This window comes from Leptinotarsa decemlineata, unplaced genomic scaffold (assembly GCF_025532065.1).
Source record: "Leptinotarsa decemlineata unplaced genomic scaffold, Ldec_3_MD MMD2_P_RNA_scaffold_1, whole genome shotgun sequence".
Lineage (NCBI taxonomy): Eukaryota > Metazoa > Arthropoda > Insecta > Coleoptera > Chrysomelidae > Leptinotarsa > Leptinotarsa decemlineata.
In genome coordinates, this window is record NW_027412523.1 from 3335840 (window position 1) to 3354220 (window position 18381).

The 18381-nt window shown below is 35.0% G+C and overlaps 1 protein-coding gene across 4 annotated transcripts in view; it reads right to left on the bottom strand.

Moving 5' to 3' along the window:
• The window catches only part of Syt7 (Synaptotagmin 7), a 703683-nt gene that overhangs the window by 450105 nt on the left and 235197 nt on the right, over window positions 1-18381 (bottom strand). For all 4 annotated transcript variants that reach the window (XM_074179490.1, XM_074179533.1, XM_074179453.1 and 1 more), the window contains one exon: window positions 16584-16831. In XM_074179490.1, coding sequence (XP_074035591.1) covers window positions 16584-16828 — 245 coding nt within the window. In that variant the 5' untranslated portion in view covers window positions 16829-16831. The remainder of the gene's footprint in view (window positions 1-16583; window positions 16832-18381) is intronic.

Genomic DNA, 18381 nt, shown 5'->3' on the forward strand with positions numbered 1-18381 from the left:
ACCATTTCATACGAATAGTTACAATATTTCTTATCAACTCAAAACTTCAGGTTAATAACTTCATAACTGACGGTATTCAATCTTTAAACCTCTATTTTTGCCCCTTCGGGGTGGAAATTCCTGATTCCCTTTCTTGATGTTTATTTACGCTATACAAAGAACCTACCTGCATATTTCATGGTTCTAGGTTCAGTAGCTTAGGCTGTACGTCAATATAAGAGTGTCAGTCAATCAATGAGTACCCACTTATACAATATTGAAATGCATCAGCAAAAAAAAATTAAAAGGATTAGAATGAAATAAAATGGTGATCCTACTCCTACTCATATTATAAATGCGTGAATTTTGTGAGGATGGATGAATGTAATGTATGTATGGGATTTCCGTTCCCTTCTAATAAATGTGTAGTTGTCAACACTTGCCAAATTTATTCAAACCAATTCTTTTTCGATTGTACTTCCTGATAAAACTTGGTACTTGGACACTTACTATCTCTCTTCATCGTTTGCGCATTTCAGCAAAGAAAGATTTTCTGGTTAGAACATATCAAGTAACGGGGAGCTATTCATCTCTTCTTAATCGTTCAACAGTTATTGGAAACTGGTGTACTTATTGATTTCCAGAACGTCAAGTTTCGAAACTCTCCTCTGGACATGAAGAACTTCAAATTCATGAGTGAACTCTCATGTCTCTCATTACATAGGTGGGTAGCTTACGCTGAATGTATTTTTCCACGTTCCATTTTCGAACGTGGTTGGCCCAAATATATTGACAATCTATAATGTTTTCCCTGTCCTTTTGGGATATCTGTTTGAATTTGATGTACCAAATTAACATTACCAGTCCTGTATCATCTATCAGGTTTTGATTGTGTGAAGCTTTCTCAGAGAGTTTTTCTTCCAATTAAGCACAGACAGTTTTTCTCTTACCTTCACAGCTGCTATTTCTTTAGAGACTCATTTTGCCTCCAACTGTTTTTCTACTGTACATCGAAAACTTATTAGGAAACTGTCTACTTCTATCTTAATCATTTAATAAGTATTTTGAAATGTATTTATATTTTGTATTCTGTACAGCTATCTGTTATGTCAACAAAGTTATTATGCTTTGCACTTATCCTAAAATCACTTTATTCATTCATTCTATGTTGTAACTTATTTGTATCTGTATTTGCATCTATCTTTTGTGAATAAAGTCATATTGTTATTATTATTATTATTATAAACAAATGATATTGTCATTTATAAACACCAGTTTTGAATCCAATCGCTATTTATCCGACAAGAAATGTCAATTAAATTATAATTTGCATCCTGGCATTCTCGAGCGATCGTAAATCTATCAATTCTTGAATCTTTTATACGGTTTTGGAGCCGCAATAAAATTCCATCAATCACATCTAGATTTTAATTCGTCTCTTAATTTCGACATGTTAAAAATAATAAACTCACAGTTGAATGAGTGATAAATGATTTTAACGTTGATGTAAAGCTATGGAATTTTCTCAAATCGAAAATTTGCTGTTAGATTAATTGATGATGTAACATAACCGAAACTTGGTCTAGTTGAGATGTTCGATGGAAATATATAGTAGATTTTTTTCAACTACAGTATAATAATCTTCGCTGCGATTCTTCCGAAATTGTTGTCCGAAATGTTTTTACCAAGTGCAGATATTTTTAATTTTTCTAAATTGGAATGACAGTATCATATTTGAACTGGAGTTAAAAAGTTTTGGCTTTCTATCTATCCATCTATATGTAAAAGAATGTGCGAATCATCAAAGAGAAAATCTGGAATCTTCCAAAGAAGAGAAGAATGAAAATAACTTCTGTTCATAAAGATACGCAGCGCACAGCTAATTTTGAAAAAAAAAACGCATTTTCTTTCTTAGGCTCGGGACTTGTCACCCAATACGTTTACACTTAGATGCAACACCATCATCCTCAATTCTGTGCTTCGAAGCACGACAAAATTCGTCTCATAACCTCAGTAGGAGTAGCGCCACTTCAGAACATCCCCACTCATTTACTTCTGCCGTCATCCAGTCGACCAATTAGAAGCTACCGCGCGTACAGCGGGAAATTCAAACCACTAGATGAACAAACTCGTTCCAAGCACACACTCCCATGTATTTTCTCATGGAGCTGAACTTTTTGCTACGTGAGGGGTGAGGTGAAGTCGCATGGGGGACCAGGGGGTGTGGCGGTGTACCAAGGGGGCCCTACAGGGTGGGGAGTCCCAAGGGGAATGTCATCCTCTAGGCAGTATTCTATTTGAATAGTGCAAATAGAATAGTGCCTAGAGGATGACAGCACGACCAGCTGTCGAAAGCGCTCGCAGATAATCAAATAGAAGTTATAGAACTTCAAATCCTTTTTGTAATTAACATCAATAGTAAAATACTGAAAATAAAGGAAAAAGTAGTTGCATCATCCAAAAATTAAATATCTTAATATTTCATCTGCGATACAAAATTTCGCTAGCACTTATTATTCTCAAAATCCATTTTTTATTTTTATTTTCTATCAAGAAGGTTACATACTGCGCCATCTGCCCGCGAATAGATCAAGCAATAATGTCGATAGTTACGTACAGCGTCATCTGCCCGTGAATAGATCAAGAAATATCAAGGAAGTTACGTAGAGCGTCATCTGCTCGCGAATAGATCAAGCAATAATGTCGATAATTCTTTCAATACAGATCCCGATCTTGATACTTACAAACAAACAAACATACATACATACAGGTGAAGCTAATATAAAGCGTGTAAAATATATGGGGTTTTGGGCTCGGAACAAGTTTGTTCATCTACTGATTTGATTGGTTGACTGGATGACGGCAAAACTGAAGGAGTGGGGGTGTTTTGAAGTGGCGCTACTCCTACTAACCTCATCGGCATAACATACACCAGCAAATGATGCTGAAACAAAACTAACCGGAAATCAAGATGACATCCAATGATTGATCATTGAGCCAGAATATTTTTCAAATCATAACTGAGTTGCCACACAATTTGTAAACACAATGGAATATTGTCCAGAAAGATTGCGTTTGAAAATTTTATAGTCTTGGAAGGTGAATTCAACTAGTGTTAACTGGTTTTGCCCGAAAATGTCCTGAAAACGCTTCGACAGCGTAGCAAAAATTAAATTGGAACGATAATCCCAGGGGAGCAACAACATTTGTCTGCGAATACTAACTCAGTGTCATTTAGATACCACCACTATTGTACAGGTAGAATTGACTCACGTACCTCATAAAAGAGGAGACAAATGGTAGCAATAGAACGGAAAGGATTATCACGGTCGCATAATTCAAATTCTGCTTGTGATGCGAAAGATGTCTCTTCTCGAAGAGAAAAGGCTTTGAATAATGGTATACTGAATCTCAATCGTACAGTGATTATTTTGTTCAAAATCATAGAAGAAATGTATTTATCTCACTCTTGACATAGATGAAATTCTAGAAACTCAGGCCAGTTCGATTGAAACATGGTTAAAGCAAATTTTGTTCAATATTAGCAAGACTAGACTGGCTTTAAGGGTGTACTTAGATAATATCAACAAGCTTATAGAATAGTATATAATCAGTTATCGCAGAATTATGGTGATTTCTCTTCAATTTTGATGCAACTATCTGTACCTATTATCATTCAAGATGGAGAACAAGACATCAGCCAAAACCTTTTTTTTTTAAATTATTCTCTCCTGAAAATATATCCCTTTCAATTCATCATAAAGTAATTTCTAAGCTGCCAAATTTCCACAGAAACATTTAGTAACAAATAAATATAGTTAAAATAAAGAACACGCTTTTAAAGAACATCGAACTGAAAAGTTAAAAATATTTTTGTGGATGCTTATTCACATGCTTATTCAAACAATAACGAACAAAAAATACTACTATTATTGTGAAAAAAGCGACGGGTGCTTGATATAAAAAAAATATGGCACAAAGTTCGATGTTAGTTCGATGTTCTTTAAAGGGGTGTTTTTTAATTTTTTAAAACTATATTTATTTTTCAAATTTTAGTCCGATTTATTGTCAAAAAATTTTTTTTTCAAGTTCTAGTCACTAGTATTATGAATATTTAACAGACGGCGTACTAATGTAAAATTCCTCTCAAATAACATAATAAAGTTTGAGGTCTCAAATTCTATAGTAATACTGAGATGCAGTAAGTCTCCAACAGAGGGCGGAAGTTGTAAAATTTGTTTCGAAGTAAAGAGAAAATTTGCAGTAATAATTTTAAAAAACAATTCAGTCTTGATGTTTTGATTTGAAGTTTCATTAAAAATATTAATGGACTGAAAATATTTTTTCAATGAATAATTTTATTTTTCAAATCAATCTTTTGATTTGATATGTATGTCAAGCACCTCAATTCTAATTTTTCGATTTTTTAAAATATTTGAGTAACTGAATTTTTTAGATGTACAATTTACAATAAAGATTTCATTGCTGAAATCCATATTCTGGTTTGCTTTCAAATAATCGAATTAGATTTTGAAATGTATCTTCCTTTTCATTAAAAACTTTTTTCTGTACTAAATCACGGGTAATTTTAAATATTTAAATAGTTAATCTGTAGTACAAATTTCGCTTACACTTATAATTCTTAAAATATGTTTTTTATCTTGATTTTTTTTTTGAACAGTCTATCAAGGAGGTTACGTATAGCGCCATCTGTTCGCGAATAGATCAAGAAATATCAATGAAGTTACGTACAGCGCCATCTGCCCGCGGATAGATCAAGCAATATTGCCGATAATTCTATCAATACAGATCCCGAGCTTGAGAGTTACAAACAAACATACATACATACATACATACACGTGAAGTTGATATAAAGCGTGTGAAAAAATGCGACTTTTTCATACCAGAGCATACCAACTCGTAGCATTCGATGAACTGGGAACTTCGTAGTGATCATCAATGCACGCGGATCCCACTTATACTATGAATGATCGTAACAGAGGGATCTTGAGTTGAATCTTCAGTGTCATATAATTCAATAAAATCCTTGGTGAGGTCATATAATATTCTTAATATTCTACATTGTCAGGGAATTTTAATTCTAGACATTCTAGATGAATAATTACAGCATTAAATCAATGCGAAGTATTTGGTCATTGTTCCTATTAGTATTTTCTACCTTGATATCTAGTCTCGTTCTATTTTCTAACTATAAATGCGGGAGAATGTTAACAAAAGGCTGTTAGAAATGAAATATTGGTCACCGTTCATAGATCTTATTCCTAATTTTTCGATTTTCAAACTTTCGAAGGCATCTAACTGCTTTGGTGAACCACTATCAACAATTTCGAATGTTCCTTACTTATTCCGTTGCCATTCTTTATTGCATATTGAACAACACTGGACTCCTCTGGTCTATGATGCCGAATATGTGAAATATGTTCCTTGTAGCGAGCTACTATAGTCCTCTTAGTTTGACCAACATACTTTTTATTGTAATCTCCACAGCTCATGTTTCAAATCCTAGACATTTTCTTACAGTCTTCTTGTCTCTTGAGTTGCCCAATAATTATTGATGTGTACTTTATATCCAATTTCTGGAAAATTTGAAAGTATCTTAAAGGTATATTTTGGTTCGTATGGAAGAACTATAAATATGTTCCTTTGGTATCTTTAGAGCCTCAACTTCGACCAACTACACTTGCAAAGTCGGAATGTTTATCAATCCTTGGCTTCAACAGTATTTTTTCTCGCCAAAAAGCATGCTTTATCGACACACAAAACTCCTTTTCATCCATTTTCTTCAAAGTAACAGTTGCTTCATTCAAAATTATGTATCCCACAAATTAATAGTCCAACAGCTGTGAAATTTGTACACGTGCCTTTTGAAGGTTAGGGTTAAGTAAAAACCATATCGATTCAATTATGTTGCGTCATCTGTGTCTTAGGCTACAAACTTTTCAGCCCACTTGACAATATTGAATTATTACCAGCAGATTTGAATTGCTGAAAAATTCATATTTTTTTATTTGTAAAGAAAATAGGTTAGGTTTTCCTTGTTGCAGAGACCGCTTTCATTTTATTTCAACCCGCCATCAAAACTGTACACTTGAATACTCCGAACAGAGACGATTGAACTTCTTCAGTTCATACTTTGACTTTTCCACATATACGCTCAGTTGGATAACCTTTTGCAATGAAAGTGTTTTCAGGAAGCAGTAGACACGGAGTTCAGTGTTCTTGTCCCTTGTTCTACAGAAACATATTTCCCAGTTACTTCCCAACATCGTTAAAAGTCGACATTCTGGAGAGGAGCACTCTAAAAATTAACATCACGTAACATTAACCCAGTCACAGCCAGTTGCTCCTTTGTCCAAAAAGAACTTCGTCTGGAGTAGTCTACGTGATGCGGCGTAAAGTTGTGCGACTCTTTCACCAGTTTCCACTCAACCAGAAAATACTCCATCCAGATAAATAACAAACCGTCATACAAGTTGTTACATATTTTTCGATTTAACCGTTTTTCGGTGTGAAACAAATGGGAAACTTTTTTACTATCGATTTCTCAGAAAATTTTATTATTGACAAAAGTTGGTGCATGTTCCAAAACTATACCAAGTGTACCTGAAATGGCTTTATGACAAACACCATACAGGATAGGCCAAAAAATATAAAGTTAATAATAATAATAATAATTTTTTATTATTTCCTTGTTAAAAAGTACATTGTTATACGTACAGTGACAAGGAAAACGTCTGAGGGTAGGACACGTTACAGAGTATAATGTTTGTAGTAATCAATAATCTAAAAATATGATACATATAGGTGTATACATATAATTATTTGTTTGGCTTAGATTATGTAAAAAAAATAACTATAAATAAATGAAAGTCAATTTTATCACATAGTTGTGATATTTTGTCATTAAAATATAAAAAAACAGTTTAAAATTCGTCAAGTGTGTAGCAATTTTTTTTCAATAAGTGCCTTTTTCAGTCTTGATTTGATAATGTTAAGATTTGGTGATATTTTAATTGATTCTTCTAATTTATTAAACATTTTTGGTCCAAGATAAAGAAAACTTTTCTGATAAAGAGTTGTTCTATGAATATTGGGCATCAGTTTGCCTCTAGAACGAGTTGGATAATTATGTTGCTGGAAAGGTGTATTATGCTTGTTTCTATAAACGTATATACACAATTCATAAATATAGAGACCAGCAACAGTTAGTATCTTGAAATTTTTAAAAGCATTTCTACATGATTCTCTCCAACCAATACCGGCAATGATTCTTACTGCATATTTTTGCAAAATAAATATTCTTTCAGCAGCAGATCCGGTACCCCAATTCAAAATTCCATATCTCAAGTGGCAGTTTATGGTCGCATAGTATAAGCTCAGTAAAATCTCTTTACTACAAAAATAGTCTCAATATGAGGAGTCCATGTGAGTTTGTAGTCCAAGGTGACGCCTAACATTTTTGTAGAAGTACAAGATTCAATTGGCAGATCCCCATTTTCATGGATAACAAAATGTTCGGGCCACTTACTAATTGTGAACTTCATCATCACAGTTTTAGATGTATTGAGTGTTAAGTGATTTTTTTCTGCCCATATGTTTACTTGTTTATGTACATCCTGGGTTCTTTCCTGTAGGGTCGTTACATCAATTTCCTTCACTATGAAATTTGTGTCATCTGCATACGCTACTGTGTGAATAGTTGACAATCCTTGAAAATATTTCATCAGGTCATTTGCATATATCAAAAATAGTATAGGTCCAAGAATTGATTCCTGTGGGACACCCTGCCTAATGGTTGCCAACTGACTGAGAGTGTTTCCAACACTGACACGTTGCTCTCTATTTTCCAGGTAGGATTTCATTAAATCTAGGGCAACTCCTCTTACACCATATCTTTCCAATTTCCCTAATAGCAGGTCATGATTAACGCAATCGAAAGCTCTGGAGAAGTCTATGAACAATCCGCAAATATGGAATTTACCATCAAGTGCATTAACCACATGCTCATTGAACTCATAAAGTGCTGTTTCTGTACTTTTGTTCTTTGTGAAACCGTGTTGGTTTTCTGAAAAAAGGTTATTTGTTGTGAAGAAATACAATAATTGATTTTTTAAATTCAGTTCAAAAAACTTGGAAATACTTGAGAGTAAGCTAATTCCCCTGTAGTTTTCATAGAGGTTTCTATCCCCTTTTTTATAAATTGGTGTTACTTTTGCTAGTTTTAGACTATCCGGAAAAATTCCATTTTCAGTAGACAAGTTTATGATATACGTCATTGGGCTGCAAAGTTCATAAGAACATTTTTTCAATAAATTGTTTGATATCTCATCGTAACCACTTGCGTTTGAATGCTTTAAGCTCTTTATCAATTCTATAATTTCGGGTTCCGTTAGTGGACGCAAAAACATTGATTTTTCGCATATTGAGATATTGCTATTCATGTTCGTTCAAGAGTAAAGTACCCTTATTTCAAAAAATATAGAAATGTTAAATGTTAAAAGTTATGTTTAGATACGAAGTCAGGGCCTGCTATTCGAATTTTTTTTTCTTCTGGAAAATTTTGAATTACCCCCGTATGATACATATTTTTACTATTTTGATTCAATATGTATTTGAAGTAGCTACAATCGAATTAGTTTGGAGTATTTTTTATCAAAGTGAAGTGTATTTGTAAAATTCACTTGGATTTGTATTTTTTTAGGTTACCATCAACTTCATGTTTGTTGCAACGATATTTAACAGAACTCCAGAATAAAAGAAATACTCTTTTTAACGAGGCAAATACTTTACTAATGTTCATATGAATAAACTGTCAAAATCTATCGCGGATAGCCATGAACAAAAAAGAACCAATAAGCGATAACCTACAGAAAAATACAGTTGGTAACTTAACAACTCAACAGGTGCTAACAATAAAAATGATCGAAGCGTCTCTGTATGTCCACCTTCTCTTTCGATGCATCTAATTGTTCGCTCATAAAATTCGTTTAATATAGATCGCAACACATTAGCGGGAATATTTCTGCAATGAACTTATATTGAAGTTTCAAGCTCATCAACATTATTAAAGGGGCGGTCTCTGTAGACTTTTTGTTTTAAGTATCCCCATAAGAAATAATCTAGAGGTGTAAAGTCTGGAGAACGAGGAGGCCATCGAGGATCGGTATTTCGTCCTAACCATTTATTACGAAATGTCTTATTCAGCCACTGAGAAACATTTCTAGTAGAATGGGCAGGACATCCATCATGTTGGAACCATAACTTTTGCCGTTCCTCTAATACCATATCATCCAAAAACTCTCCTATTTCAGTTTCCAAAAAGTTCAAGAACCTGTCACCATTCAAATTCTTGCGAAAAGAAAACGGACCTAGTAATTTATCATTTAATATACCACACCAAACGTTTGTTTTCTGATAGTATTGATTTTTTTGTCAATAATAAAATTTGGGTTTCCATTTGACCAACATCTGCAATTTTGTGATGATAGAACCCATTTGTTGTAAAAGTAGATTCATCTCCAAACAGAATACATCAATGAAAATCTCGTTGTTTTTTTGTTTCACTCTGAATCCACATGGAAAAATCATATCTCAAATCATAGTCTCTTTCTTGAAATGTACGAATGAATGTAGGTTTGTAAGCATGGTCCTTATGTTTCTTGAGAAAACGCTTCGCAGAGGTTTTCTCAGGTTTTCTTCAGTAATTTTGAACCACACCATTGGCTTTTTTTATCATTAGGCACTAAACATGATTCCTTTTCATACAAATTGTGTCCTACTTTGATATCTTCCCTCAAGGAGGTGGGGGGAATTTATGTTCACACTGTATATATGCCACTTCAATCTCCTTCTTCCCTCTAATTGTTTCGTAAAAACTTTTTCAGGCCAGTCATCAATCGTTAACAGTTCTTTCATAAATTTCAATGTACCTCCCCTACTAAAAAACCACAAAGCAACCATCGGATAAAACATCAGCGATAAGGGAAATTCTGCAGAAAAGGACAGCGTTATGTGTACGATAAAAATGTCAACTTAAAAAGATTCAGTCCCAGAAAAAAGTACGCAACGGCGCGAAAGGTTCAACCTCATCAGAGGGTGAGATTATGGCGCGAGCTTTTATTTTTTGTGGTTTTGGGTAAAGAATAAATAAGAGGCGAATGATATTATGTACTCTTGCATCGCGAAGAATCTCAGTTATTGTAGATTTCATCTATTACTGTACTCAGTTGAATTCAGGTTCCATATTTGAGATCAGACTTTGCAGAAGTTGTAAATATATATGATTTTCAACATATAAGTTTAAAATAACGGTTTATATTCATTGAGTAACTGTCTAACACACAGATGGCACTACTATTATTGAATCTATATGAATTTTAGTTGAAGCTTTGTATATAGCAGGGGTCTCCAAACTACGGCCGTGGGCCAAATCCGGCCCGCCAGTGTCATCAATCCGGCCCGCGACAGCCAATGATTTACTGTCATCAATCTGGCCCGCGACAGCCAATGGTTACCTAATTGTTGTTACTATTGCTGTGATAAGTTGAAGAAGAAAACACAGAATGATAATTACTCGGTTTTATTTACTTGCAAGGTAAAACTTAACGAAAGAAATGATGACAAAGAAAACTTAACTCAAGTATCTAAGTTTGAGCATATTAATAACTAACAAATAATTGAAATGAATCACAGTAAAACAAAAGCACTAATGAGATTTATGTAATTGTGATTTTCCACCGACAATACTTTGTAGTTGTGGATCAATTTTACTTGTACCAATTATGAGATCTGTAAACATTCTTTGTGTACTTCATCTTGGAAAACGTTTTCTCACACAAGTAAGTAGTACCAAAAACAGAAAACAACCCACGAACAAATTTATGCAAATTATCAAATTGTTCCAGTGGAAGACTCTTATAAAATTCCAACAAAGATGAATTTTGATATTTGTTCTTAAGCATATCACTGCACCGTAAATCAATAATTTCCATTTGGACTTCCGGAGCCAGGGTTTCAATGTCAGAATCAAAAGGATTTTGAAAAAGCTTAATTTCATTCGCAATAACATCAAAATCTGAAAAACGAGTATCAAAATTTATCTTCAAAGCACTCAAAGTTTCGATTGCAAAATTGACGGGAAATTTAGTCTCTGTAGTGTGGCTGAATATTTCACATGTTTAAAAATGTGTGAAACATTTTTTACGTATAATTGCGATTAAAATAGTATTATTTTCTGCCTGAAGGATTTGATATTGGTGTATAAATCAGGGAGAAGCTGATTTTCTCCTTGCAATCTCAAATTCAGTTCGTTCATATGATTTGTCAAATCGACATAGAAGGCTAACTTCCACATCCATTCACTATTTTCTAAATCGGCAAATGGGCGCTGCTTCTCATTTAAAAAAATTTCGATCTCTGCTCGAAGTTCAAAAAAACGCTTAAGGACTTTTCCGCAACTAATCCAGCGTACGGCAGTATGATATGGTAAATCATTTTCTCCAATCTGTTGAATAAACTCGCGGAATTGTCGGTGATTCAGCCCAGTGGATCTGATGAAGTTAACAACTGATATGACTGGTTTTAGAACTTCAGACATATCCAAACATTTTCCGCACAAGGACTGTTGATGAATGATACAATACTGTTGATGAATGATACAATGTAAGACTAATGGTTTTGAACCACCATCATACTCTATAGCCTTTGACACAAGTGCAACCACTCCATTATTTTTACCATACATATTTTTGCCTCCATTAGTTGTTATAGATTTCAAATTCCTCCATCGATGGTTCTTTTTATCAATGGCATTTTCAACTCCCTTAAAAATATCTGACACATCCGTTTACTCATCCAATGCTAGAGAAAACCACTCATGTTGTCCATTTTTGTCAGACAGTTGAGATGATATATTTTCTGCGATGTCTTGCACCCTCCAAGCCACGGTGTTTGCTGACAAACTGACACTTTTAAATAAATTTACCCTTTCGGGGCATATTTCTTCGGCTACTGCAATCAAGCATTCTTTTATCATTTCTCTATCAGTGGATGGTTTGCCACGTTTTCCGATTTCAAGAGCCACACGAAAGCTGGCGCGAGTTGCAGACTCTTGTTCAGTATTCGCTTTGGTAAACAAAGATTGCTGCGATTTGAGTCCGCGTTTCAAAGCTTCAAATTTTTCCTTTCGCAAACTTCCTGTATACTTGGAGTAACTTTGAAGATGTTTCGAATCATAGTGTTGTTTAATGTTATAGTCTTTGAGAACAGCTATAGTTTCATTACAAATTAAACATAGCGCCTTATTACTGGACTCAATCACAAAATACTGAAAGTTCATTTTTTTCTTGGAACTTTCTGCATTCACTGTCGATTTTTCGCTTCCTTTCCATACTAACAAATCACACATAAAACAATAAGTCAAATCAAAATACTTTTATTGACGGGTGTTACTTTATTTCACAATAGACAGTTTCGCTTCCTTCGCCTTTCCTACGCAGACTAACTCGCAGTTGCGCCGCTAGCCTTTCTATATGCCATTATTACTGCCATCTCGAGGTGTTCGGAATACACTAGCTAGAACCAGAACTTTCTCGAACCAACGCGTTAATTCCAAATATTTAATTACGTCTAATGCCACCTAGCGTATAGCTGAAAAAGATAGTACATAGTACCACTTCTCGCCACTAGATGTCGTTAAGTGTCACAATACACAATAATAAGTGAAATGCAAAAAAAGCGTAAGTTTGCTTAGGTCACGCACTATGCGACTATGACAGTCTAGAAATATAGTTGAGGGCAGAAATTGACCCTTGGAACAAACTGAAAAAATCATTATGGCCCGAAGGCTTCAAAGTTTGGAGACCCCTGGTATAGACTAACCACAAGGGTTGAACCATTGTCTAAGGATTTAAATCTTTAGATAATGGTTGAACCTAACCTTCAAAAGAAACGTGTACAAAGTGTACAGCTGTCGAACGATTAGTTTGTGGGATAGAACATTTAGAGTGAAGTAACTTTTGTTATTTAGAAGAAAATGGATAGAAAGAAGTTTCGTTTTGGCAAAAAAATACTGTTGAAGCCTGACTTGATAAATATTATTCGCACTTTGCACTAAGAAAATCAACGGTTGACTGACAATAAAAAAGCAGTCAAAATAATTCATTCATTTAAACAGGTATAGTTCTTTTTTTACATCGCTTTCCAATGTGTTCAGAAAAATCGTATGTACCAATTCATAAAATTGACTCCCGTTACCTGGATATTTTCCAACTATATACCCACAACCCATGCATAATGAGAATGGTCTTTTTTGAATGTGAACTATTAACATATCAGTATGATTTGATGCTTACTTTCCAACGAGTGTGATAATTAAAATAACAAATAGATGACTAGCTGAAATATAAATATTGATCTTAATGTTCTTGATACTTGCTTTGCAATATCCCTAATCTGCCCTGTGGTATCACAGTCATGGATTCAATTAGATGTCTGCAATTATGAAGCCATTAAATGTGTCTGGAATCTCAGCGAAGCTTGACATTTCTACACATAAAACTGTTCTCTGATAAATTGCCAGACTACAAACGAACGGAAAAAGAAGGCGTGTTGCGAATTACAAACCGCTATTTGCATATTAATGTTATTTAGGGAAACTGTTCTCATTCTTTTCGTAAATATTGATTAAAACATCAAGTCTCCCACAAATCCCTCCGTTCCTTTATTTAGAACACATTTGGCGTTTCATACGAACCAAAAGATGTCGCTTTCTAGAAAATATTGATTTGGAACCTCTGATACAAAGTCTGTAGTTACTAGCGCCCAGCTTGGTGGTGAGAAGTCGAACTAACAGAGCTGTTTAGCGTCCAGACTGAAAGTGAAAACAGAATACTTTTGTCGTAGACAGAAGATTTCTACCCTACCAACAGGAAGAGGAATAACTAAAGTAGCAATTTATTTTACCGACTATTTGTAAAATGTGTCTGTTTCTCAATGGTGATGCACACCTACGGATAAGCACTAATTAACCGTCTGTTTTGATTACAATTGTCATTTTCAAATTCAACGCAATCCGCATCACCCAAAATCAAACAGATATTGTGATGGACTTTGTCGAACTGAGCAGACCATGACAATTGTTGCATATCAAAAGTTGATGATAATTATGCCAAACTTTTTTACTTTTGAATTTCAGTGACGAATACTAAATGTTCTTATCACCGAACAAAGTCGACATCGATTCATCGAAAAATGTCTCAAAGCATAAAAAATACCGAGTTGTGAATATTTTTTCAAATAACGCGTTAAGGAAAACATTGAGGATTTGCCGCCATCTCTGGACACAACTGAGAAATTCGATTTAAACCTCCAAATCCTTAAGATTTGTGGATTTATGGATATAAAATAATAAACTGTATATATCAAATCTATATTTTTCATACCAGTGTCGCACTGACTCAAAACCAACATTTTCTCCAAACCACCAGCTGTCAATCTTTCATACCGTAGAACTTTTCAAAAGCCAAAGTTTTTGAAAATATTGTCAATCAAGCTCACTGATTTATATGATGGCAATTATTGGGGTAATTGCAAAAATTATCAGATTACGCAATACAGAGACTTCAAAACTAGGCAGTCTCTGTAAACAAGATTATCCATGGGAACTTGTTGGGACTTGTCTCTGACATTTTTCAAGCGAGAATACATGATACAAAGACTTCAGAAACTCTGCTCATAGGGAAACCCAGAAAATACTGAATTTTTTTTGTAAAATCTGACGGAGAAAATTCAATTCAATATCTAGTCAATCAACCTCTGGTAGACAATTTCAGAAATTTATACTTTGATAATTATAACACTAAAAGTTCGTTCTCTAATCACATTCTTAATTACACAATCATAGTTTTGATATTGATTCTGATTTAGATATTTTACACATTTGCCAAAATGGCACTTTACTTAATTTAGGTACTTGAAACTTTTGAAATCAACTGAGCTATTAATAACCCTAATGTTATATCTCTTGATGAACAACTGCAGTTTGATTGCCAAAGGTTTTTCAATTCTTTTGATTTTAACTAAATTTTTCCTGCCTTGCTCTCCCAAAAAGTCTTATTTTTGTAACAAGATGGCATGTATAGATGATATGATTGGTACGGATCTCTGAGTAACAAAAGACAATAGAAAGGCCATTTCCATTCTTACATTGAAGACAGCATAACTTTGTTTGTTTACGGGAAGTAAGTTGGACCATAAAACAGTGGCGGTCGGTTTAGTTGATAACCGGAGGGATATTATGTATTTAGGAAATAAATCATTTCAGGTGAAAATGTATTCTGTTCGAATAGTTCCTACAGGAAATCTGATTTATTAGTAATGATTATGGAAATGGGGCCAGTTTTTCCACCATCTACTAGATTTTTATTCATGTATTTTTATCAAGTACTTTCTTGGTTTTTTCTATATGGAAAAAGTACTCACTTTTTTCACGAGGACCAGTGAAAAAAGTAATTTCATGAAAAGTGACATTTTGTTGCCTGTCATCAGAGATAAAATGTCAAACATTTTTCCTGTCACAGAAGAAAATTGTTTTCATGTACCGTTTGATGATTTTGATGTTAATGAGTGTGTATAAAAGCTCCAAGCCTCAAATAGTTCAATCTTTTATGGATATGATGTTATAAACTTCCGTCGTTTTTACTACCTTAGAAAATTTTGTTTTCATTATTATTAACATATCATTGTGACCATTTCCTCATTGGTAACACGTGAAAATTTTCTTTTCTCCATTATCAAATATTTTCTTCTTCATGTAAGTATTTTATACTTCATTGTATTAACTATTGTTATGTTGTTTTCCTTTTATTGTAGAATTTAAAAAAATTAGCTGATGATGAACCTATATAGGTTCGAAACATGTACTGATTGATGGCTTTACCGTTCTAACATCTGAGGGTGATAATAAATTGTGGAGACGACTTTTGAGTTTTTATTCTTCGCAAGTCTATTCAATCTGTTGACTTCCAATATATTTTCTTATCAGTTCTTTTGATGCTGTCTCCCAATATACTGGCCTGATTATATTTTATCTAATGCGGCAACTGAGCCGATTCGGTTTTAGAGGTTGGCGGAGGGTAATATCTGTCTACCGTGTATCAGAAATGTACTTGAATTAGCGATGAACAGCACAAAAATCGACGAATTGCCAAGATAAGGAATATTTCAGAAAATTCGTTTCAAAATTATACTCGAACACAGCTTATAAACATTAGAACTGCAACACTTCACTTGACGTGTGTTTTACAAATCAAGGTGGCGTCATCTCTTTCATCTCTTCAAAAAGTATAATTTGAAAATGAGAATCTCAGTTGGTAGATCATAGATGTCTCGAAACTGTTCGGACTCTTCTGATTTTTTATCTTTTTCAGAGTAATACTTAGGTAATACTGTTATGGAATGTACAACGTATCACATATTGAGGATATTGAGATAACGTTTCTTGAACGCATTTTGGACATCTGACGGACTATAAAGTAAGTAACCCTTTCATTCATGTCAATCAAAATTTCAAAAAACTCACTCACCCTAGCGTTTTGGTCGAAATCAATGGCGTCTTCAGGGACAGGAACCCGTTGAGCCTCGATTTCTTTTCCTGGGACACCTCCACTTTGTTGCTGGTAACCACCTCTTGGGAATCTTCTTCGTCCTCATCCCGCTTGCGCCTCCTCTTGTGGAAGCAATAACATGCAGCGCCCAAGCCAGCCAAGAGGATAAGCGCAGCAAGACTCGAAAATACGGCGGTGAGAATTATGTCTCGCTTTTGCATCATCAGCTGAAACAAAAAAACACTCATTGAATAAATTATTTCCTCCAATATGACTTGATATAACTTTTCACATTTTATCATTTTTGAAATAACTATGAATGGTAGAACTACAAAGTTTCTTCTACACTATAGTTTCTCTGGACACTATGGTGCCGGTATCGGTATAAATCAAATCAATCCAAACCAAAATGTAATTTATTGTTGATAAAATCTCTTTGACTAAGTGTTACTATTCTAAGAAATATAATACTCGTATAGATGCCGCCTAACCTAAAGTATAACGACACTATGGTACCGCTCTCAATATGCTATCGATTCGCTCTCGGTACAATCTCGCTACCGCTTAAGTTCAATCGCTTAAGGTCAATCCACATCATGGTACCGATCCGATATGCTCTGGGAACGATATCGCTTTCGCTAAGTATCGATCCACACTATACTGCAGCTCTCGATACGGTCTCGGTACGATATCACTACCGCTTAGGGTCATAATCTACACTATGATGCCGCTCTCGATACGGTCCATGTTCGATATCGCTACCGCTTAAGGTCAATCCACACTATGGTCCCATTTTTGATACGGTCTCGGTATGATACCACTACCGTTTAGGGTCAATCTACTCTATGATGCCACTCTCGATACATTACCGCTACCGCTTAAGGTCAACTCACACTTTGGTACCGATCCAATACGCTCTGGGAACGATATCGCTTCCGCTTAGGGTCGATACATAGTATGTTGCCGCTCTCGATGGTCTCGATGCGATTTCACTACCGCTCAAGGACAATCCACACTAACCCTACCAATTAAGGTCAATCTACCCCATGGTGCCGCTCTAGCTTCCGCTAAATATGGATCCATACTGTGGTGCCGCTCTCGATACGGTATCACGATATCACTACCGTTTAGGATGTATCTACACTATGGTGCCGCTCTCGATATGGTCTATGTTCGATATCGCAACCGCTTAAAGTTAATCCACACTATGATACCCATCTGATACACTCTGGAAACCATATCGCTTCACCTAAGTTTCGATCCACACCATGGCCTCGTTCTCGATACGGTTTCGGTACGTAATCACTACCGCTTAAGATCAATCCTACTATCGCTACTACTTATGGTCAATCTACCTTATGAAGCCGCTCTAGCTTCCGCTTATGATGAATCTACCCTATGGTGCCGCTATGATGAATCTACCCTATGGTGCCGCTCCCGCTACGGTCTATGTTTGATATCGCTACCGCTTAAGGTCAATTCCCACTATAGCACCCATCTGATACACTCTGGAAACCATATCGCTTCCCCTAAGTGTCAATCCACACTATGGTCCCGTTCTCCGTACGGTCTCGGTACGTTGTCGCTACCTCTTAAGGTCAACTCACATAAGCTCTAGGAAAGATATTGCATCCGCTTAGTGTCGATCCATAGTATATTGCCGATCTTGATGCGGTCTATGTTCGATATCGCTATCGCTTAAGGTCAATCCACACTATCGCTACCACTTAAGGTCAATCTACCCTATGCTCTTCAAGTATGTTCAAGCACTTAATTC